Here is a 24249-nt window from a genome sequence, read left to right on the forward strand (position 1 = left end):
CTCCCTCTTCCCTTGCCCTATAGACTGGGCCTGCTGTACCTTCCTGTCCCTGCTCCTCAGCGTCCCGTCACCCCCAAGTCCTGTAGACTCTTCTAAACACCATCCAGTCCCTCTGCATCTTTTCACACCTCTGCACCCACTGACATCTGTCTAACCCACTGTCATCTCTTGTCTGAATTACTTGTCCCTTCCGTTCACACAATCTTTTCACAAAGTGACCTTTTTCAGACATCAACCTGATCATGTTCTTGTCCTACTAATAACTCAGTGTTTGTTCATTACTGTTGAGATAAAATCCAAATTTCTGAGCAAGGCTACAAGGCTCAATGTTAACTGTCCTGGGCCCCCCCTTCTCAGCCTCCTCAAGACCCCTCTCCACCTCGCTTCCTGTGCTCTGGTCACCTTTGATTTCTTTGTTTTAAAGATTCTGTGTCCTTTCCTCTCATTGAGCCCCCCAAGCTGTTACCTGTCTTTCCCTGCTTGCTCCACTGGCTGAGCTCCATTACTGTACACCAGACATAGAGCCCCTGGTCCTTCCTTGAAATGCTCGGCATAGTTTAAATACTTGATGAGTGTCTCTTTTTTGCTAAACATTATGCCTCAAGAGGGCAGGGCCCATATCCACATAGTCCCAGGTGGCAAATAATCTCCAACCCTCTAGAACAGGGGTTGGGAACCTATGGCTTGCGAGCCAGATGTGGCTCTTGATGGCTGCATCTAACTTGAAGACAAATCTTTAATAAAAAAAAAATAACGTTAAAAACATAAAACATTCTCATGTATTACAATCCATTCATTTCCTACTGCTCATGTTCATGGCTGCAGGTGGCTGGAGCCAATCACAGCTGTCCTCCGGGACACCACTAAATTTTTATTGGATAATGCGTAACATACACGGGTCGTTGTATGGCTCTCGTGGAATTATATTTTAAAATATGTGGCATTCATGGCTCTCTCAGCCAAGAAGGTTCCTGACCCCTGCTCTAGAAGGAATTACTGCTATCCCCTCCAGCTCCTCCTCAGGTCTTTCAGGGTACTTTTCAGGAATACTCCTCAGGTTGAAGTATGTCCTCTATAGCCCACTCCCCTGCCTAGTTTTGTTTCAGCAAATCTGTGTCATCAACTTCTACTTAAGTTTCTCTCAGGGTAAGAGTTAATGTTCCATCTCCTGGCTGGGAACTGGGACTGCATCTCACGGGTAGTGACTGGCCCACCTGGGATCACAATGCAGTTACAAACTGTCACAGGCAGCAGCTGCTTTGTATCTTCTCAGCAGCAGGCATGCATTGTTTTATTTTGTAATGTTCATTATATTACTTCAGAGAAATTCTGTTCCATTCTGTTCTGTCCTATCCTATCCTATCCTATCCTATCCTATCCTATCCTATCCTATTCTGTTACTTTGTAATTCTGTTACTTTGTTATTCTATTACTTTGTAATTATGCGGTTACTTCCTTTCAGAGAACCCCAAGCAATTTCTCTGTAATTTCAGACCTTAAAATGGGCCTTCACACAACAGGGTATTCTGCTCTGGACACAGCTGATTGGCTCCTTGTTTCAATAAAACAGTTTTTGTAGTAGACTTCTATTCCCTGTTCCATCCTTGACATCACTGTTCCCCTTTCTAAAATGTCCCCATTTTCATCTCCGTCTCTTGAAGCCAGTATTTTTGTCATTTTTTGTCCTTAATGATCCTACTTCAGTATATCTTCCTTGTAAAAGAACCCTGCTCCAATTACCATCTGTCACAATGACTCTCTCCTGTCCCACTGTGCTCCCTTTATGTCACCATTGTAACACTTGCCTCAGCCTACCTTATCTTGTGGTTCTAATAAAATCTGTCTCCTGCCCTTGAGATCAAGAATGTTCCCTTCATTTTGTCTCACCACCTTGCTCACATAGGCCCTTAATAAAAAATCACCATTATTGCCAGTCAGTTAGTGTGAGATTTCCTATTAAGTTATCAGTTTGCTACATAGTGTCAGCATAACCTTTTTTACTTAATCTACTTTTAATCTAGCTTTCTCACTGTTTTACCCAAATATCTGTGGAATATTTCTAAAATGCACAGCTTGAATTATCAAGCTGCTAATTTTGATTATTGTGCCAGTGCTTTGTTGGCAGGTATGAAAACTTTTCTCCTTTTCCCTCCTGAGTTCTTGTCATGTTGTCATTAGCCGGTGTAATTCTTCAGTAGTGTTTCTTAAAGAGGGGGCCTTCATTTCTTTAAAGCCCTATGTCAGAAGAGGAGCTGTTTGGATTAATGTTATTTGCAAACCATCCACAATATAAAAAACAAGAACCAGACTACCGACCCTATATTTTTTTAATATATTACAAAAAAGTGACATGTCAACAACTTTTCCTAAAGCATGTATTACTAAAAGGAAATTTATCTTTCTGTGTGGTTCTCCATTTTTTTCTTCTTCTCAACCATTGTCTCATGTTTTTCAGCTATTCTTCATGCATCTTCTGCCCAATTTTGCTGAGTGCTGGTGGGACCAGGTCATTCTGGACATCCTTTTGTGCAATGGTGGCGGCATCTGGCTGGGCATGGTCGTCTGCCAGTTTTTAGAGATGAGGACTTACCACTGGGCAAGCTTCAAGTGAGTTTTCTTCTTCCTGGACACAAGCCACAGTTTTCAAAGTGTACATTTAACTGCTATAGAAGTGTGCAGTTTTATAATACGGTCTTGGATGATAAGGGCTAAATTATCCATTAGTAATTGAACCTCATAAATGATTATAAACTTAATTTCAGGCATCCGTCCAGAAAATGCCAAGTCATTTATGCTTTTCTCAACTCTCTCCCCTCCTTTTTATCTTTATGCCTCCGCTTGTGTTCAGACTCGAATCACTGGGTTCACTTAGTCCCCTTCCCCAAGTTAGCTCCTCAAAGCCTCCGCACATCACTGCTTGAGTCAGATTCACCATTTCATTCCCCTGTGACAGCTTCTTAGGGTCTTTAGGACAAAGTATACATCCGTGGGTTCACCAGGTGAGGCCCCTCTCTTCACACCTTCCAGGGTGTACCCTGTGCCGTGAGCCCTGTTTCCCATGGGCCAAGGTCCTTCTCTTTCCTGGCTTGGCTCACTTGTTACCTCTTCAGGTAGTTGTCTCTGACTGTCTAGTTTAAGTTTCATGTTCCTCTGTCTCTGTAGAAGACAGTGTACACCCCCATCATCCGTTTTCTTGCTTTTCTGAACGTGCTCCTCAGTATGACTGACAGAAACCATGTCATTGAGAGGGAGGAAAAGAATGGTAGGGATAATGAAAATGTAGTTTTTATTATGTTTAAAACTTTATTTATATAACAATATGAGCATTTTTTAACATTTAAATACTTTTTTAAAAAATATGATTATAAAATGTTTCTTTATATCCCAACATATGGATAAACCATTATGTATTTCAGCAGTTCCCTTTTATGATCACTTAATTATTTGAAAGTTTTCAATGAGTGGGCATTTTTGAATATGTATCTTTATGTGTATCTTTGACCTTTTAACATAAATTCTTGGAAGTAGTATGGACCAATGTGTGCTGTCACCTTTATATGTCAATGAATATGTGTTCATTTCACTAGTTCTTTTAATTTTATTTTTAAAGTTTGTCAATTTTATTACACATAAAATTGTGTGATATTAAATTTCTAGTGTATTTCTATTGGATTTTTCTCTGTTATTAGTGCTTTTAATAGATTAAGGATATTAATACTTGTCATAAATGTGACTTTATTTTCCATTTTGTCATTCTGTTTGAGGTAAGCTTATCATTTAAACTTTAAAAGCTTTAAATCTTTTTGTTTAGGTAAATGTTAACCTGTATTTTCTTCTAGTTCTTTAATGGTTTAGTCCTTTTATTGTGAGGAACTTTTATTTTCAGAGTCTGTCTTTGGCCAGTGCTTTGAAAGGACACTTTCATCTGTTTAAGGCAGTAGTAATGTGCGACAAGCGCCAGCAGTCCTGGAGCCTGCTCCAGGCAGGCCTGCACCCAGTATCTCCTTTGAGCTTTCTGTCAATCCTAGGAGTAGTCACTATATTCTTTGCCTTTTAGGGATGACGAGACAGAGACTTGGGTTTAGTAATTTTGTCTAAGGACACACAGCTAGGAAACTGCTGAGTCTGAATTTGTGTTAGACTGTCTGGTTCCTTACACCCTGACATAATGCTTCCCTACTTTCATATATTTATGCTTCAAATTTGACTTGAAAAATCATTTCGTTGGGTCACAAACTAATAAATAGAAAATACCATTGTTGTCTTTTTAAATGTGCAAATGCATACAGATTAACTTAAGTTGAATCAACCTCTTTACTATATTAAGTATTCCAGATCTCCATTACTCTGTATTTCTCTACCTCTTTTCATGAAGTTTGGCCATTTTTTAAAATACGGGTTCTTCATAGTTCTTGTTTATTTTTAGTCTTTATCCTTTGTTGTTTTTTTTGTTTTGTTTTTGCTTCAGATCTGCTTGCTGTGGGGTTTTCTCACTACATACTTGTTGATGGGTAGGAGAGTGAACAGAGGAATTGAACCTGGTTTCCTTCCACACTCCCCAGATCCCCCCAAAATAGCAGAAGGCCTGGCTTATTTGCACTTGTGGCCTCAGCAATTAGTTCAGTGTCTGAGACATGAAGGTCCTCAATATAACTACCACTTATTAACTGCTGTTCACCATGGGTGCCGGCTCTCCCGGACTTGGGGGACGGAGCTGGAATGCACACCAGTTCCACGGCTGGCGGAGTGAGACTGCTCCAGCCACTTGCGCTCTCTCAGCCTAAATGTTCTCATTTGATATAAGTGGGCTGTTTGTGTCAGTCGTGGGACTGTGAAATTTTTAATTGAGTCATTTCTAGGATTAAAAATAAGGTTAAAAGTTACTGCTCCCTTACCTGAGGAAGAAATGGGGCGAAGTGATGATGATGTGGTAGACCTCAAAAATGGAGCATGTTTTTTTCACCCTGACGTGGGAGGCAAACTGGGTGGGAATCAGATTCTTGCTGGCACCCTCCTCCTTCCTGGACTGGTCGCAGAAGATTGTCTCTAATGCCTCTTACCACCTTTTGTCACCAGTTTACTAAGTAAGGCCACTCCTGGGCCGCAGTGACCTGACCTCAGCACTGTGCCTGTCATCCCTGAAATGACCCTAATTTTCACCTGTGAATAGAGAGGCCATTGTTGGAGAGACAGTTCAAGTAGAAAGGAATCTCTTTGTTGGGAGCATTGGTTGTAAAATAGTCAGTGCATAGGGTTTTTCCTTCCCCTTTCTTACCTCTTCGGATTTTCACTGGAGCTGGTCTCTTCTTCCAGGGACATCCACACTACCACTGGGAAGATCAAACGAGCTGTGCTGCAGTTCACTCCTGCCAGCTGGACTTACGTTCGATGGTTTGACCCCAAGTCTTCGTTTCAGAGAGTAGCTGGAATATACCTTTTCATGATCATCTGGCAGGTATTTTTTTCAGATGCACAGAACTAGGAAAAAAACAAAAACTGTCCAGAAATTTGGAGGTAATGCTAATTGATATTGCTTATCAGCTAGATGCTTCATCATGAAGGCAATTTAAAATATGAATCTTTGAATTACAAGCAAGGAACATTTTAAAATTCCCTGAGAGAAGCTCATGGTCGGCATTCGTTACCCCGTGAGTTTAGGCATTGTATTACTTTTTGGAAAGATCATTTTCAGGACCAAAGGAAAAAATGGAAGGCTTTTTCTTATGTTGCAAATTCAATGTGTGATTTTTGAAATTGTGTCTCACCTAATGCCACTTTGGGTAATTTATGGAGAGCTAAGTAAAGAAGCCCTGTACTACCTGCGGCATCCTGGGGGACCTGGGTCCTGCAGAGTGGCGTTGGCAGTGCAGAGAAGCTCTCATAGCAAGCGGACCATTACATGATAGAGGGCCTCGGACAGCCGAGGGCCCTGGGAAAGGGTGACCAAACATCTCTGTTTCCCAGACACAGCCATTTTTATTGATCCTTCTGTCCCCAAGTTAATTTTTCTACAACTTTGGAAGTCTTTTGGACTTATCAGAAATTGTATGTGTTTTGAACATGTGCTCCCAACATAAGGAAAAATCAGCACATGCTACTTTTAAGATGATAGTCCTTGGACACGCACAGAATAATGATGCCCACCTCAATAAGTGGAGTTTGTGGATACAGAAGTGTATGTGAATAGTCACCGTGGTTTGAGGACGTCTGTGTGTATAAAAATGGGAGTGTAAATGGATTGGGATTAAGTTTTACCTTCTCAGGGCAATGCCAGGGAAGGTGTAGGTTTTCTTCAGTTACAAGACCTGAGAAGGACTGTGGATTTGTCCAGGAGAGATAGCAGTATGCTCCTGGAAAGGGCACACCTTTCTCTGAAAGTGAGCATTGTGCTGTGATTAGTTTCCTATATGTAGTGTTAATTAGTGAATCACTTTTCATTCTATATGTTTGAAGTGAGCTTCTGGGGAAGGACATGAGTTTTATGTCACTGAAATGAACCTGCTAGTTTATATGGTGAGTTCTCAAAGCTCTGACCTTACCTAGTCACTGCCTCTTGCTTAATCTGAAGGGGAAATGTAGGACCTGGGCTCTGGGCATTGAGCACGTTCCTGCAGAGGTCCTAGTGCTGCTAAACATTCATAATGTGCTGAGCTGCACCAGATGCCAGCCTCAGGGGAAAGTACCACCGCCCCTAGATGCAACTTGGCCCAACCCTTCACACCTACTTTTAAGAGCTGTCTTTGGTCAAGGATCTGCTTGGTCTCAGGCACGAGCTAAACAAGTTCAGTCATCTCTCAGTGACATAGCTCAAGCCTCTTTTGGTTATTACAGCTTTGCTTTCCTACAGTTGGACTGCTTTTAGACCTGGCCTGATTTCTGTGGCTCCATAGCTGTTACATGGCATGTATTTTCATGACTTCGGCTGTTTTCAAAGTCTGTCTCTCCTGACTATCCCAGCAGACCACACACATGATCCAAGTGACAGTCATGCAAACCAGGAAACACGACAAATAGCTGGTGCCCCCATGTGCCTCTCCTAGCACCACCTTGACCCCCCTTGACCCTCAGTTGGCTGGTGCCCATATTGTACTGGCTGTTATCAAGTTTGAATAGGAATTCTTGGAAGACCCCATCTACTTTCTGAAAATGCTTTGAACACACCAATTACTTGTAGTTGTAGAATGTCCGTTAAGGGAATATATGATTATGACTTAGTATGAAGTATCAAGTTGACTAATACGCCTTCTTTTTCAGCTGACTGAATTGAATACCTTCTTCTTGAAACATATCTTTGTGTTCCAAGCCAGTCATCCGTTAAGTTGGTGTAGAATTCTCTTTATTGGTGTTATCACGGCTCCCACAGTGAGGTAATTCTATATAAGTCTGACTGTCGTTTGAGCACGTTACCTGCTTTGTATTCTCCTGTATAGCATTCATAATATGAAGAAATGTTTTGCTCTCAGACCTCGACAATAAAAGTGAATAATCAAAACTGTATTATTTGCAAACCTCAATTTTCACTACCTCAATCTTCACTGCTGGGTTTTTGTTTTTATTTTGCTTGTAATCTTCTATTTAAAAAAGTAAATGAGTAGCAGTGATTCTGAGGTTGTCCTTTTAAAGGTTTTATTTGTTGATTTTACAGAGAGAGGAGGCTGGGGGAAGTAATTATTTCACTCTAGCTGTTCATTGGTTGCTTGTTATGTGCCTTGACTGGGCAGGCCAAAGTTTTGCACCAGTGACCTCAGCATTCCAGGTTAGTGGCCTATCCACTGCACCACCACAGGCCAGGCTGAGATATTTTTTAATGAGATTATTAAAAAATACAAATGTTTTTATAGTAGATATTAAAGTCATAAATAATGTTTTTTATTTTATGATTTTATTTTTAAATTACAGTTGACTTTCAGTATTATTTCTATTAATTTCAAGTGTACAGCATAATGGTTAGACATTTAAGTAATTTATAGAGTGATCCTGCGAGAAGGGTAATACTCACCTGGCGCCATACAAAGTAATTACAGTATCCCCTGTGCTGTACTTTATACCCCATGACTATGTTGTAACTACCAGTTTATGCTTCTTCATCCCTTCACCTTTTTCACCTAGTCCCCCAACCCCATCCCCTCTGGCAACCATCAGTTTATTCTTTGTATCTATGAGTCTGTTTCTCTTTTGTTTACTTATTTTGTTCTTTAGAATCTACATATAAGTGAAATCATATGGTATTTGTCTTCCTCTGACTTATTTCACTTATCATAATACCCTCTAGTTCTAGCCATGTTGTTGCAAATGGTAAGATTTCATTCTTTTTTATGGCTGAGTAATATTCCATCGCATATATGTGTGTGTGTGTGTGTGTGTGTATGTATGTATGTTTATGTATATATACACACACCACATGTTCTTTATCCACTCATCTGTTGATGGGCACTTGGGTTGCTTCCATATTTTAGCTATTTTAGATTATGCTGCAATGAACGTAGAGGTACATACATCTTGAGTTAGTGTTTTGGATTTATTTGGATAAATACCCAGAAGTGGAATTGCTGGGTCATTATGTAGTTCTGTTTTTAATTTTTGACGAACCTCCATACTGCTTTCCATAGGGATGCACCAGTCTGCATTCCCACCAACTGTACACGAGAGCTCCCTTTTCTTTATATCCTCGCCAACCCTTGTTATTTGTTGATTTATTGATGAACATTCTGAAAGCTATTTCCCTATGTATAAGATGCACCCTTTTTTGAAAAATTTGGGGTCTAAACACTGGGTGCATCTTATACAGTGGTTGTGGCATTTCAAATGCCATAGATGGAACTGAGGACAAGGCAGTATATGAAGACAGTGATTCTTCATCAGACACAGATGAGAATAAGCTAATGGATGGGAGTTTTTATTTTTATTTATTTTTATTTTTTTATTTTTTTTTCTGAAGCTGGAAATGGGGAGAGACAATCAGACAGACTCCCGCATGCGCCCGACCGGGATCCACCCGGCACGCCCACCAGGGGCGATGCTCTGCCCCTCCAGGGCGTCGCTCTGCCACGACCAGAGCCACTCTAGCACCTGGGGCAGAGGCCAAGGAGCCATCCCCAGCGCCCGGGCCATCTTTGCTCCAATGGAGCCTTGGCTGCGGGAGGGGAAGAGAGAGACAGAGAGGAAGGAGGGGTGGGGGTGGAGAAGCAAATGGGCGCTTCTCCTGTGTGCCCTAGCCGGGAATCGAACCCGGGTCCCCGCACGCCAGGCCAATGCTCTACCACTGAGCCAACCGGCCAGGGCCATGGATGGGAGTTTTGACAGTGATGAGGACTTGTATGAATTTTATGAATAAAACTTTAGTTCAATAGCTTTATGTAAAACATTATTATTTTTCAAATTTGGGGCTCCAAAATTAAGGAGTGTCTTTTACATGGGAAAATACTGTAATATCTCATGTGGTTTTCATTTGCATTTCTTTGAAGATTAGTGACATTGAGCATCTTTTCATATCTATTGGCCATTTATATCTTCTTTGGCTTGGAAAATTGTCCATGTGTATTTGAAAAGAATGTATTGTCACAAAAATTAGGGAATGTTTCAAAGTGAATTTGAAACAACAAAAAAAAGAAGCATTGATTTTTTTTTTTTATTAAACTAGGACATTAGAAAAGCAAATGACAAGTCAAAGAAAGTAGTTTCATTATGCACATGAGATACAAAACCAACTTTTATATCATTGGTGAAAATGCACTATACAAAAGGCTGAAAGTACTGGAGTATCTGCACATTCCCTGATCCCCTAATTTTTGTGAGCAGTATATATTCTGCTGCCTTGGGATGAAATGCTCTAAAAATATCAATTAAATTAATCTGGTCTAATGTGTCATTTAAGGCCACTGTTTGCTTGTTGATTTTCTGTCTGGAAGATTGTCATGCTGGTGGCTGACACCAGGCAGGTTCACATTGGATTCGGGCAGACGGTAGAGGAGCTGCAGAGCTGGAAAGCATTGGGCCATTCCTGTTTATTAGATTCTTGCAATGGTGAGCAAACAGGCAGGGGAGAACCTCTTCTCACAGTGACAAGCAAGCAACAGGAAAACTGCCCCTCACGGTGGTGGGCCAGCAGTCTGCCCTGAGGGATAGTATTCGGAGCTTTTTGTAGGCTACACACACATGGCTCTGCCACAAGCTTCCGCATTAATCATGCAAAGTACAAGCCAGCAAGCCTAACAGAACTGTTTTCCTAACAAAGATCAATCTACTGATGTCAATGGGGTGTTCAAGTCCCATACTGTTACTGTATTACTGTTGATCTCTCCTGTTATGTTTGTCAATGCTTCCTTCATATATTTAGGTGCTCCTATGTTGGGTGCATAAATATTTACAAGCCTTATATCCTTTGGAATGATCCCTTTACCATTATGAAATGTTCTTCTTTGTCTCTTTTTATAACCTTCGTTTTAAATTTTATTTTGTCTGATATAAGTGTTGCCACACCAGCTTTTTTGTTTGTTTCCATTTACATGAAATATTTTTTTCATCCTTTACTTTCAGTCTGTTTCTCTTTCTATCTGAAGTAGGTTTCTTGTAGACATTGTAAGTATGGGTCTTGTTTTCTTAACCATTCAGCTATGCTGTCTTTTGATTGGAGCATGTCATCTATTTACATATAAAGTGACTATTGATAGTTACTTTGTTATTGCCATTTTATTACTCATATATACATGTTTTTTCCCCCATACCATGGTGATGAACTAAAAGTCCTTATTCTGAGATAAGCTTAGATGTTTATACCAGTATTCTTCAACCACTGGTCTGCCAGAAATTTTGTGCCAGTCCACAAAAGAGTTAACCACCCTGATAATTGTGTGAAGATTATAGACCCAATGATTATAGACTCTGTAATCTTCATACATGGACTCTATAATCTTCATGGATGTTTTAACTTCATGGGTTTTTAACTGATACGGAGTACTGGAACTGATTAGTAGAAGCACCAAAGATCTCTGAATAGCTGATACAAGTCCAAACTAAGTAGTTAAAAGGGTTCACTTTTCAAAAGCTTTAGGGCAACTTAATTTATTACTTTTAGTGTGCTTGCAAACTACACAAGTACAGGCCTCACTTGCCACATACTCCTCACCCCCAGCAAGCACCTGTTCTTGACTTTATCCATTATTACAAATATATCTGTAATATAATATTTCAGGACATATAGCCCCATATTGTGAACTGAACAGACCAAGGAAGACACAGCTAAATCCTGTGGAGTTAGACCCAAAATTCCATTTTTTCTTTTTATTTTGACCTAAACAGGAAAGTAACAGTTGGTAAACTGACAGCATTTTAACATTTTATAGACCAGTGATCTATTGAAGTATTTAATTATAAATGCTGTTTTTCATTTGGTGGATTGGAGCCCCCCTTCCTTATTAAAATTTAATTTAATTTGAGGCTCACAGTTATTTTCAGGAAAGATTAGCAGCAGTTTCTCAATAAAAATTAAGAGCAATCAACAAAGTCAATAAGCAGGGGGAAAAATCTCTTATAAAACAGAATAGCAAATCACATCTCATTTTTCATGAAATTTCAATATTGTTAAACATTTCAAACAAAAACCAGAGGCTAAAAATCCAATATTTTGACTTTTTGAGAGCTCCTCAGGATTTTTGACAGACTCTATGGATTTCCAGATGATATTTTGTTTGTTTAAAAATGAGCCACCTTCTGTTATTTCTTATACCACTTGAGGCAGTTCCTGTAGAAGGAGATGCTTTAACAAGTGACTTGGAAATATGTAAGTGCTCTACTGGGCTTTAAACAGCTACTCCAGTTAGCAAATGGCAGGCCCTAAAAAAGAGAGACAGTTTACAGGCTTCCGGGTAACTCATGCTCTCCTTGTCTTTATTTCTTTCCTTTTTGGTTCGAGTTTCACATGAATCTGCTACGAGAATACATTTCAGCAAACCTTATTTAAACCTGATATATAAAGTGCAGGAAATGGATACATTAGAGGGTAAAGTAGCTGAACTGGTAAAAGCAAATTAGATAATGAAAATAAGAAGTGAGAGGAAAGCCTGAATTCTTTTTTCTTTTTTTTTTTACTGATTTTTAGAGACAGGAAAGAAGTGGGAGGCGTTAAGCATTCATTTGTTGTTCCACTTAGTTGTGCACTCATTGGTTGCTTTTCCTTTATATGCCCTGACCAGGGATCAAACCAGTAACCTTGGCATTTTGGGATAATGCTCTAACCAACTGAGCTAACTGGCCAGGGTGAAAACCTGAATTCTTTATTACTAGGATTCTTTCCTGGGCTCTTTGGTGTGAAGAGGCAAATCCCCTGAAATTTAATGCAAAATTTTGTGTGCATGTTTTATATGCCTTTGCCATGGCTTTTATTAAATTCTCAAAGTCTGTGATTCCCAAAAGATGATGAACTGGTTTGAATGCAACCTCTGAAGGGGTGATTGGGTTTCAGGGTGATACTCTAAGCCTGCCCTGTCCTGTATGGCAGCCTCTCACCACGTGTGGCTGTGAGCGCTACGACTGTGGCTAGTCCACAGTGAACTGTGCTATAGTATAAAATACATGCTAGATTTTGGAGACTCAGTAAAAAACAATATAAAACACTTCTTTGTAATGTTTTCAATATATTGGGTTAAATAACCTATATTACAAAAATGAATTTCATCTGGGTTTTTTGTTTTTTTTTAACTTTCCTAATGTGGCTACTAGAAAATTTTAAAGTGCAATTTGTGGCTCATACTGTATTTCTGTTGGGAAGGTGTTGCTCTAAGCCTGTCAACTCCGTGTCATTGCCTCTTTTTTTTTTTTTAATTTTGTCAGTAACATTTAAAGTTACTGGCAGTCAGTGACAGCAAGGTGTAGAGAAGGTCCTATTCCAATTTCTGAGAACTTTCTTGCCTAGTGACTCTCAGCAACCTTTATCCTGGAGAGAGCCAGAGGAGACGGTTAATGACAGTGCAGGTGACTCTTGGGAATCACCTCCATAGAAGACTGAAGCACTCACTGGGATTGCTTTGGCTCAAGGCTTTGGGAGCTGGTTCCTGAACCAAGACCACTTTTGCCAATCATCTGGCTCTTTAAACCATGCTCCCCTCCCTCCAACCCAGGGCAAACTCCTAACAGGAATGTTTCAATAGGCAGCAGCTTCCTAGTCCCTTGAGCAGAACTAGACCAGGCAGCTAGTTATATATGTGGGACAAGGCAGGACATGTTGTATATTCATTCTGTCACAGTAATTTAACTTCATAATGACTTGCTGGTTTTAAACAGAAGCCTCAGTGAATTCCACCTTTGTCCTTTCAGACAGTATTACGCTTACCTCACCGATACACAGTGCAAACGCGTAGGAACACAGTGCTGGGTGTTTGGGTAAGTATCTACTATTGTGGAGGTTTAAGCCTCTAAATGTCTTTGATTATTTCTGGACCCTGTGTTAAGTGCCTTTCAATGGTTTTTTTCTATGAAGACTTTTCTGATGTTTTGTGACTTTTATTACTTTTTTTAACCTTTTTATTTTCAGAAAATAAAGTACAAAATACAGTGAAGTTGATAATTACCTTATATACCCTTCCCTTTAAGGTTGATTAAAAACTTCAAATTTGATTTTTTCCAAATTTTTAGTAGATATTTTTGTTTTACATTTATTTTATTTTATTTTTCAACTACAGTTGACATTCAGTATCATTTTATATTAGTTTCAGCTATACAACATAGTGGTTTGACATTTATATAATTTGTGAAATGATCCTTCCGGTAAGTGTAGTACCCACCTAGCACCATACATAGTTCTTACAATATTGTTGACTGTATTCCCTGTATTGAGCTTTACATCCTCATGACTGTGTGTTTTGTGAAGACCAATCTGTACTTCTCATCCCTTAACCTTTTTCACCCAGTCCTCCAACACTCCTCCCATCTGGCAACCGTCAGTTTATTCTCTGTATCTATGAGTCTGTTTTACTTGTTTGTTTATTTTGCTCTTTAGTTTCCACATAAAAGTGAAATAATATAGTACATGTCTTTCTTTGTCTGACTTATTTCAGTTAGCATAATATTTTCTAGGTCCATCCATGTTATCACAAATGTTAAGATTTCATTCTTTTTTTTTTTTTTAAGCAAGAGAGACAGAGAGAGGGACAGACAGGTACAGACAGACAGAAAGGGAGAAAGATGAGAAGCATTAATTCTTCATTGTGGCACCTTAGTTGTTCATTGATTGCTTTCTCATATTTGCCTTGACTGGGGACTACAGCAGACCATATGACCCTTTGCTCAAGCCAGTGACCATGGGGTCATGTCTATGTTCCTGTGCGCAAGCTAGCAACCCTGTACTCATGCTGGTGAGCCAGCGCTCAAGTCAGATGAGTCTGTGCTCAAGCTGGCGACCTCACTGTTTCAAACCTGGGTCCTTTGCATCTCAGGCTGACGCTCTATCTACTTCATCATCGCCTGGTCAGGCAGGATTTCATTCTTTTCTATGGCCCAGTAATATTTCATTATATAAGCTCTGGCCAGGTAGCTCAGTTGGTTAGAACATTGTCCCGATACATCAAGATTGCAATTCGATCCCCAGTCAGGGCACATACAAGAATCAACCAGTGAGTGCATAGATAGGTGGAACTTGATCTATTTTCCCCTTCTTCTCTCTCTAAAAAAATCATATGTATCACATCTCTTTGGGGGAGGGGGGGACAGACAATAGATAGGAAGGGAAAGAGATGAGAAGCATCAACTCGTAGTTACAGCACTGTAGTTGTTCATTGATTGCTTTCTCATACGTGCCTTGACCGGGTGGCTCCAGCTGAGCAAGTGACCCCTTGCTCAAGCCAGTTATCTTGTACTCAAGCTGATGAACCTACACTCAAACCAGTGACCTCAGGGTTTTGAACCTTGTTCCTCAGTGTCCGAGGTCGACCCTTTATCCTTGGCACCACCACCTGGTCAGGCTGTATCATCCTTTTTATCCACTCGTCTATTGATAGGCACTTAGGTTGCTTCTAAATCTTGTCATTGTAAATAATGCTGCAACAAACATAAGGCTGCATATATTTCTTTTGAATAAGTATTTTGGGTATCTTTGGATAAATACCCGGAATTAGAATTGCTGGGTCATTTGGTAGTTCTATTTTTAATTTTTTGAGGAAACTTCATAATTGTCCACAGTGGCTCCACCAATTTGCAATCCCACCAATAGTGCATGGGGTTCCCTTTTCTCTACATCCACACTAACACTTGTCTGTTGATTTGTTGATAATAGTATATGGCTTTCATTTTTTTTAAGTGGGAGGAAGGCAGATAGACAAACTCCTGAATGTGCCCCAACTGAGGCCGATATTCAAGTCAACTGAGCTATCCTCAGCGCCTGAGGCCAACGCTCCAACCAGCCAAGCTATACTCACCACTGGGAGCTGATGCTCAAATCAGTTGAGCTATTGGCTGTGAGAGGGATAGAGAGAGAGAAAGGGGAGAGAGAGGAGGAGAGAAGCAGATGGTCATTTCTCATGTGTGTCCTGACCAACCAGGGATCAAACCTAGGACCTCTGCACACCAGACTGATGCTCTATCCCAGTGGTAGTCAACCTGGTCCCTACCACCCACTAGTGGGCGTTCCAGCTTTCATGGTGGGAGGTAGCGGAGCAACCAAAGTATAAATAAAAAGATAGTAAGTTGTTTTATAAAGATTTATTCTGCCAAACTTAGCGAAAATCCGACATAAAGTACTTGATAAGTAATTATTATTATATGCTTTAACTTGCTATAACTCTGCTTTATAAATTTTATAAAGTTACTTCCCTACTTTATAAATCACCATTACTTTGGAACTGGTGGGTGGTTAGAAAATTTTACTACTAACAGAGATACAAAAGTGGGCTGTAGGTATAAAAAGGTTGACTGCCCCTGCTCTATCCACTAAGCCAGTGGTTCTCAAAGTGTGCGCCAGGACACACTGGTACACCCGAGAAGATTTCCAGCTATTCCCTATGGTATTCCAGAGAAATATGTGTTTATTGGGGACCAAAAAGCCAACAGGGCTTTTGGAGTTTAGATTTTTGGGGGACAGAGGCATGGGGAGTTGGCTGTAAGCTGACAGTCTGCCCAATCTCCCACCTCACTTGCCTGATTAGATTGCAAAAGGTTGTTAAGCTGTGGTGCTGGATTGCTTACACTACCCGCAGTGTTCCCCAGAAAGACTGGAGGGAAGTTTCTTCTATCTTTTGTTTGGTGTAAAGTTAAGATGATATGGATGGTGTACGTTTTCTGCACTCAACACAATTAAGAGTAAAAAGAGAGGAATTCTTCAATGTATTGACGAGGAAATGAGAGTTTGTCTTTCAAATATATGTCCAAACATTGAAGAAATCACCAGGACACATCAGGCTCACGTTTCTTATAGACACAAGAATGAGAAAACTTAACACATTCATGTGGGGACCTGCCGAATTTACTAAATAATACTAAGAATATATCTATATATATATAAAGATAACTTTTTTGTTTTTTTTATTTTTTAACCTCTCATTTTTACAAATTCTAAAAAGCATAACTCAAAAAATGTAACATAAAAATGTTTTTTAATGTCAGAATAAATTTAATTTTGTCGTATTTATTTCATTTAATTACCATAAAAGCACGCTTGGACTTTATATTTTTTCTTTAATATTTGACTTAATTATTATAACATAATTCTCAGAAATTTGTATATAGTGCACCTACAATTATTTGTAGGGTTTTAAATGTGCCCTCACTTCAAAAAGTTTGAGAATCACTGCATTAAGCCAACCAGCCAGGGCCAGCTTTCATTTTTAACATTTCCTTTTCTGATTTAAGTTTAGACTAGTTAACTGGCAAATTATAGAAAGAGGGTATTGAAACTGCTTTTTTTTTTTTTTTTATTTTTTTATTATTATTATTATTTTTTGTATTTTTCTGAAGCTGGAAACCGGGAGAGACAGTCAGACAGACTCCCGCATGCACCCGACCAGGATCCACCTGGCACGCCCACCAGGGGGCGACGCTCTGCCCACCAGGGGGCGATGCTCTGGCCCTCCGGGGCGTCGCTCTGCCGCTACCAGAGCCACTCTAGTGCCTGGGGCAGAGGCCAAGGAGCCATCCCCGGCGCCCGGGCCATCTCTGCTCCAATGGAGCCTTGGCTGCAGGAGGGGAAGAGAGAGAGAGGAAAGAGGGGGAGGGGGGTGGAGAAGCAAATGGGCGCTTCTCCTATGTGCCCTGGCCGGGAATCGAACCCGGGTCCCCCGCATGCCAGGCCGACACTCTACCGCTGAGCCAACCAGCCAGGGCCTGAAACTGCTTTTAAACAAATATTAGGGCCCTGGCCTCTTGTCTCAGTGGATAGAGCATCGGACTGGCTTATGGATGTCCCGATTCAATTCCCAGTCAGGGAACACAAGAGAAGCAACCATCTGCTTCTCTCCCCTTCCTCTCCCCCTTCTCTCTCTCTCTCCCTGTCACAGCCAGTGGCTAGATTGATTGAGCATCAGCCTCCATCATTGAGAACAGCTCTGGGTGGTCCCAGTGTGAGCCTCAGGTGCCAAAAATAGTTTGGTTGATTTGAGCATCAGTCCCAGAAAGGGGTTGAGGGTGGATCCCAGTCAAGGTATATGTAGAAGTTTGTTTTATTATCCCCCCCACACATTTAAATAAACAAAATAGGAAATCAAAATGTATCTCCCAATTAGAAATCAGATACCCTATTTTATGAAATAAATTAGATACAAAATATATTGTTTCAGTTTCATCTGAATTTGATGATGATGATCCTGGAACATTGTTTAGTGATGGGCTTATCCACACTTTATGTTACTTTCACATCAAAAAGACCATGCAAAACAGCTGTTTTATTTATATATACCAAGATATAATTTTATTATCCCAGAGAGAATTAATATATAGCCCCATGGTCACTATTTATTGTCTTGTTATGGATAGAAATGCTTTATTTGAATTTACTGTTATTTAAGTGATGAAAAAAAATTATAAGTTATCTAATTTATATTCCCCCTATCCCATGTGAAGTGTGAGACTGTTTTTAGTCTGCCAGGTAAGTGGTTCTTAAACACCATTAACAATTCACTGTGCCACTTAGCATTCAGAGTTCTAGGCATCCAGCAAATCTATGCATGATATTAAATCCCTTGGGTAGCTTTTATTCAAGGTCTACTCTAGGTTCTAAGCTGAGTGTGAAAACATATATTTGAGAAAATATTGATGAAAACTTGTAGTAGGAAAAAAATTACTATTTTAACAGATATTTTAAAAGAATAACTTTTTCCAGTTAAAAAAATTAGTAAACGTACATTGATATACAATTTAGAAAAGAGACTAAAGATCATACAAAGTCGGTCATTTAGATGTAATTGCTGCTAACATGGCTGTGTCGTTCCTTCCAAACGTGTGTGTGTGTAGCTCCCATTCCAGATTTTGAGGGGTTACTCAAGTTAAATTAAGGCAAATCCCCCCTTGCTGAAGACAAAGGGCAATTGTCATTTGTTTCTCATAAGTTCTCTGATATAAGCTGGTTTTCCTATCTAGAGTGATTTCAGCTTAGAGGGTGATAAGATGGGTTAGGTTTCTGTTGTTTCGCGATCTAGCAGGTAAAGGAATTCCCACACCTACCTGGTTTCTAATGTACGAGCAAGAGCCTGATGAAGGCACAATTGTAGTCATAAGAGGGGGGAGGGGCTGCTTTTTTCCTTGTCTGTCTTTATTGTTTTGCCCAAAGAGGAAGTGATCGTTCCAATATATGAGCCCTTTACCACTTACCTGTTCTTTCTACCCACATTTTTCTCTTTATATTTAAAAATCATTTCTTGTCAAGGTCTTTTCTACTGTGGAGTGGATTTATTTTCTACAGAACAGTATCTGTTTACCTGTTGAGGGAAAGGAGATGCAGATCAGAGAGAGGTAGTGTTACAGCATAATTTCTTTTTAATCAGGTAGCTGAAAAATGAAATCCCGTGGTGGGAGCAGTGGCAGCGGTGGACTGGGCCAGAGTGGCAGGAGACCTGCCACAGAGAGTGCGCCTTGCTGGGAAGCGATAAAGTGAAATGCAAAGAAGAGATCATTTGGCTAATTTAGTACGTTTGTTGAGATTTGAGAACTCCCAGTATAGTATATCAAGATGAATGAATCTTGAGAACTCGTGGGCCATGCTGAAAAATACAGAGCCCTCTTCATAAATCACACCCAGCGTATCTGCCTGGGTTCATGACCCAGAGCTGCCTCTGCACCAGTCAGCTGCGGAAGGTGGTGCGGGAGGTCTGGGTCTGGTCTCTTCTGTCTGCCCCTCTGGGCCACCCCTCCCTCTTCTGTACGATCCTTCCTCTGCCTCCCTATTGCCCTCATTTTTCATTTTTCATTTCCTGTTAAAACAGCAAACATTTAAATGTCTGATTTCCTTTAATAACTAGTAGCTGTGTTACAGCTTGCTTTTCACTACTTTTGGAGTAATTTTAGACTTTAGCAAAGTGTGGAAGATGTCAGGAAACAACAGGAATGCCTGCATAGTGACATTTGAATTTGGTGAGGTGGAGGGAGGGGAAAGGTCAAACAGGACCTCCCAGGGCTTCTTTCCCACAGGTCTACATCTTTTTCTCCTGAAAAGGGCAATTTTCTGTAAATGTTATGGTCTCACCACGTTTGTATTAATTACTCACTGATGTAACTAAATACAGACTCACAATTTGGTCTCCTGCAGACTCTGTGTGCCAGAGATCTGAGCTTGTAAGCTTTTAGGCTTAAATGTGCTGTGCTCAGCCCAGATAGGACTGCATCCAGCTAGGGAATGGGAACCTACCAGGGAGAGGGCAGTAGTGCGAGAAAGTTGGCTGCTCTCCGTTTGGAAAGCCACCTGCCATTGCTTCAGCTCTGTGGGAGTGTTTGGGAGGGACCGTGTGAACACATCCCATAGGTGTACACGCTTTATCTTTTTTATTTCTATTTTCCCCTTTCTCTCACTCCACCCTTGGTATAATTGAGCTTCTGTGTCTGAAAGGAAAAGAATTGGCTTGGCTTAAAAAGAAAAGCTGTTTAAGTGGCCCTGGAAGGAAGGTGTCCAAGCTTTGGCTTTAACAGGAGCGAGCACTTTTCCTCTTCCCGAAAGTTCCGGGGTTGGGTAAGCGTGGATGGTGCCTGGTGCTGCCTCGCTGTCTAACTGCCCCTCATGCCACAACTTTCTCTCATGTTACCCAGACCCTGCTGGTGCTCCGTCACAGTGCTCTCGGCCTCTGCTGCTCTGCTAACTTGTTCTCTCCGGGCTCAGCTCCAGCCCAGCAGGGCCTCTCTCCACCATCACCTCCCTGCCGTCCCGCAGTATTTGCCATCTCACAATGGTGCTCTACCTTCTGCAACAGCTGCCCTGGTTGGTTCCTGTGTTTCTGTTTCTTAGTGTCCTCTGCTGGCTTGCCCTTCCATCCCTCACCCATCCACAGTGCCTTTAACTGTGCTGTTTTTCTTCCAGGCTCTTTTTTCTTTTTTTAAGGCTAGACACAGATACGAAGCACAGAGTACATCCAGGTAGAGGCAGTGTACTGAGAGCAACAGTAGGAGGTGTCATTCAACTCTTGACCCTTCTCAGAACTGCCCAGCCACCACCATCTTCCTGTTGAGGTTTGTTTCACAGCCTCTCTTTCCAGCCTCACTTTTCCTCTCTCCTGCACTCATCTATATCAGGTGGTCGGTGCTCACTCTGCTTGGGTAGCTTCCTTTTCCTAGCGCCTTACCCCTTATCTCGTCCTCCTCAGGACTACTCTTCCTCCTTCATCCTGACTGTCCCTGCCCCCTCAAACCCCTGGCAGTAGTTATTTCTTTTAGCAGCTGAATCTTTTTCCACAAATGATAATGTAATGCTGGTGACCATGGCCAGGCAGGTTTACATTGGATTTGGGCCAACGGTAGAGAAACTAACTGCAGAGTCAGAAAGCTGTGGGCCATTCCCATTTAATAGATTCGCACAATGGAGGATGAGTAAGCAGGCAGGGAAGACCTCTTATGGCAGCAGGCAAATGAACAGCAAAACGGCCCCCCACAGTGGCGGCAAGCAATCCGCCCCTCAAGGTGGCCGGTCAGCGATCCGCACCAAGGGAAAGCACCTGTTGCGTTACATAGACTACACATATGTGGTTCTGCCATGTGCTTATACACTAACCCCACAAAGTACAAGCAAGTAAGCCTAACCCAGCTGTTTGCCCTACATTCCACTCCTTTAGGGTTGCTTACCTCACAGTCTACATGACAGGTATCTTCCGTGATGGTTCCTGAGCGAGGAATGAAGTACATTATGTCACAGAAACAGTATAAACTGCAGCAACCAAATTACAAGGGCACAAGCTATACCAAAAATGACAAGAATTACAAAGGTGCCCTTCATAATAACATCTCCCTGAGTATTTTGCCCAGGGAGGTAACTGGAGACCCACCGCTAACCCTCTACCCCATGGTAGGTGTGAGGGCCTGTGTAGTTCAGGGCCATGTTCACTGAAGAAAGTGTCCTAGGTGCGTTTCTGCACCTGGATGGGAGCAGCTGCACAGTGCAGAATGGCCTCCACAGGTGCCCGCCCCTCCATCAGGGTCTCATTACTATCAACAAGTGACGTTTCCATCAGCAAGGGAGCCAACGCCCCTCTTTGGTTGCAATCCCTGCTTCAAGAATCTATTACACCGCTTAATGAACAGTCCATGATAACGCAGCTGTCTGTACAAGTCACCAAAGGTGAAGGTTCATTACAGATAACTAGCCATACAGCTCTTTGATAACGGATCTCAGCACTTTTCCATAAGCACTCTGTCTATTGCCACAAGCCCCATCCAAACCCCTCAGCCAGCTCACAGGGCCTGATGTAGACAAACACATTCAAGGCCTGTGCTGCCTTGACAGTTCTCTTAGCTGCTGCAAAAGCACCTATTATAGTCTAAGGCCAACACCTGCTACAAATTAGAAGGGGACCAATGGATTGCCAGTTCCACATGGGACCTCCAGCCCCTGACCTATCCTCGGTAAATATGTCCCTTCACCCCCCCCCCCATTCAAACTAGAACAGTGGGTCTTAGGGATTCTCCTCTCTCTCAGCTGTCTCTACCATATAATCTTGCAACTGTGCAGTACAAATGCCAACCATTTTCTTAGCAGCTGCTGGGTCCGTTGGTTTCCCCTCCTTTTTCAGCAGCTGGAACCTCTGTTCCGGCTTAAACTACAACCAGATCTCTAATAGGACCCTATTAGACCAGCCATCTAATTTTTCTGTCTGCCCCAGCCACAATCATATCTACCCACATCCATGTCTGGGTGACCTTTACAAGCCAGTTTCTCTTGTTAGTCACAGTGACAGCATGGGCAGCAGCCTTCACAGTCTTTTGGCTCTGTGCTGCTTCCACCTCCCCAAAGTCTGCCACTGTTTAACAACGTTGATGGGCTGCCCTACATAGGGCTCAAGATAGCTACTAGTGACCCCAAAAAGGGATGACAGGGCACTACAGAGAATAAAGTTTCTCATCCCTGCCATAAATCCTTCTTTATCTGGCCCACAGGACCTCAGATTGAAAGCAGCATTCCCCATACTCAGCTCCCAAGCACCTGCTGCAGCTCAGGCTACAACTGCCACTGACAAGCCTCTGGCATTCTGCCAGACCGTAGAAAGGCAGCCATCACCCATTCTAATAGGGCATGGTTTCCTTTTTTGTCATCGTCATTCTGAAGATGCCTCAAGGAGAAGTGTGGTAATGGCAGCTAATTTCTCCATCTCTATTCCAGAGAGCCTGGTGCTATCCACCCTGTATTCTACAACGACAGCATCCAAGCTGCCAGGGACTCAGTGGGTGTCTGCCTGAATTTTCCTCTGACTCCATCAACTCTGGTTGTAAGGCCAGACCACAGAGTGCTCAACTACTCGTGGAGGGGATTGTGTCTGCCCTGGGGCACTTTTGGCTGCTGGGTTTTTACCTTCTGCATGAGTCTGCCGATGCCAGTTTCAACCAGAACCTCTTCCTCCTCAGAGGAGGAGAAGTTGGAAACACCTGCTACTGCTGATTCTGAGCTACTCTGTCAGCACAAATGCAGCTTCTTCAGCAACCACTTCAGCTCTTGTGAATGCCAGCTCTCAGCCTGAGGCTGAAATTTTAGCTCTTGAACTTGTAGTTGTTTCTTTAACAACTGCTAGTACCAGCATCACCTTCTAGAGCAGCAGTTCTCAACCTGTGGGTCGCAACCCCTGCGGGGGTCGCCTAAAGCCATCGGAAATACATATTTTATTTAAAAATGTATAATAAATATGTATTTTCCGATGGCTTTAGGCGACCCCTGTGTTTTGGTCGTTCGACCCCCGCCGGGGTCACGACCCACAGGTTGAGAACCGCTGTTCTAGAGCAAACCGGATCTCTCAAACCTGCAACTTTCTCAAGTAACAGTTCCAGTTCAAGCTGTTGTTGGTGCTCAGTCTGCAGCTCAGCCTGGAGCTCTCAAACTCGGGTGTCCTCTCACACAGAGCTTTCAGTGTCTGCCTGCCGGGCTGTAAAAAACACACAGCCAACGGCCCCCGAAAGGGTAGCCACAGGAAACCATGTACTCAAGAATGGCCACTCCTCTGTCCCACCCTTCAAGGGTGTTGGTGGCTCCATACCTATGTGTCCTAAGTCCTGCCCACTATGGCAGATATAATGCTAGTGGCCATGGTCAGGCAGGTTCACAGTGGATTTGGGTCGACTATAGAAGAACTGGGGAGCCAAAAAGCAGTGGGCCATTACGTTTCATAGAGTCTCACAATGGCAGGTGAGCAAACAGGCAAGGGAAAACTGCTTCTCATGGCAGCAGGCGAGTGAACAACAAAATAGCCCCTCACAGTGGTAGGCAATCATGCCACCCTTCATGGTGACAGGTCAGCAATTCACGCCAAGGGAAAGCACGCATGGCTCTGTCACGTGCTCATGCACTAATTGTGCAAAATGTATGCAAGCAAGCCTAACACAGCTGTTTTCCCAATAGGTGTCTTGCCTCAGACCCTGATATACCTCAGAACAAGTGAGCAGAACTGTACTGAGTACCTCACCCAGGATGCTTTGCCCTCTTCACACCCTCCCCTCCCTGCCCCCAGGTTCTTGGGAAGTCAGAAAGTTCCAGAAGCCCAGTTTATAAAGTTTTCTATTTGGCAAGGCTCCGCTCAGCTACCAGTCCCTCCAAAAAGGCATTTTTTCCCACCCTAGTCAGAACTGGACTCACTCAGGAGCACTTCC

The 24249-nt window shown here is 42.0% G+C and overlaps 1 protein-coding gene across 2 annotated transcripts in view; it reads left to right on the forward strand.

Moving 5' to 3' along the window:
- PTDSS1 (phosphatidylserine synthase 1) overlaps positions 1-24249 on the forward strand; it is an 81884-nt gene that overhangs the window by 38225 nt on the left and 19410 nt on the right. For both annotated transcript variants that reach the window (XM_066379177.1, XM_066379176.1), the window contains exons 6-9: positions 2456-2607; positions 5314-5455; positions 7255-7367; positions 13312-13377. In XM_066379177.1, the coding sequence (XP_066235274.1) occupies positions 2456-2607; positions 5314-5455; positions 7255-7367; positions 13312-13377 (473 nt within the window). The remainder of the gene's footprint in view (positions 1-2455; positions 2608-5313; positions 5456-7254; positions 7368-13311; positions 13378-24249) is intronic.

The sequence above is a fragment of the Saccopteryx leptura genome, chromosome 3 (assembly GCF_036850995.1).
Source record: "Saccopteryx leptura isolate mSacLep1 chromosome 3, mSacLep1_pri_phased_curated, whole genome shotgun sequence".
NCBI lineage: Eukaryota > Metazoa > Chordata > Mammalia > Chiroptera > Emballonuridae > Saccopteryx > Saccopteryx leptura.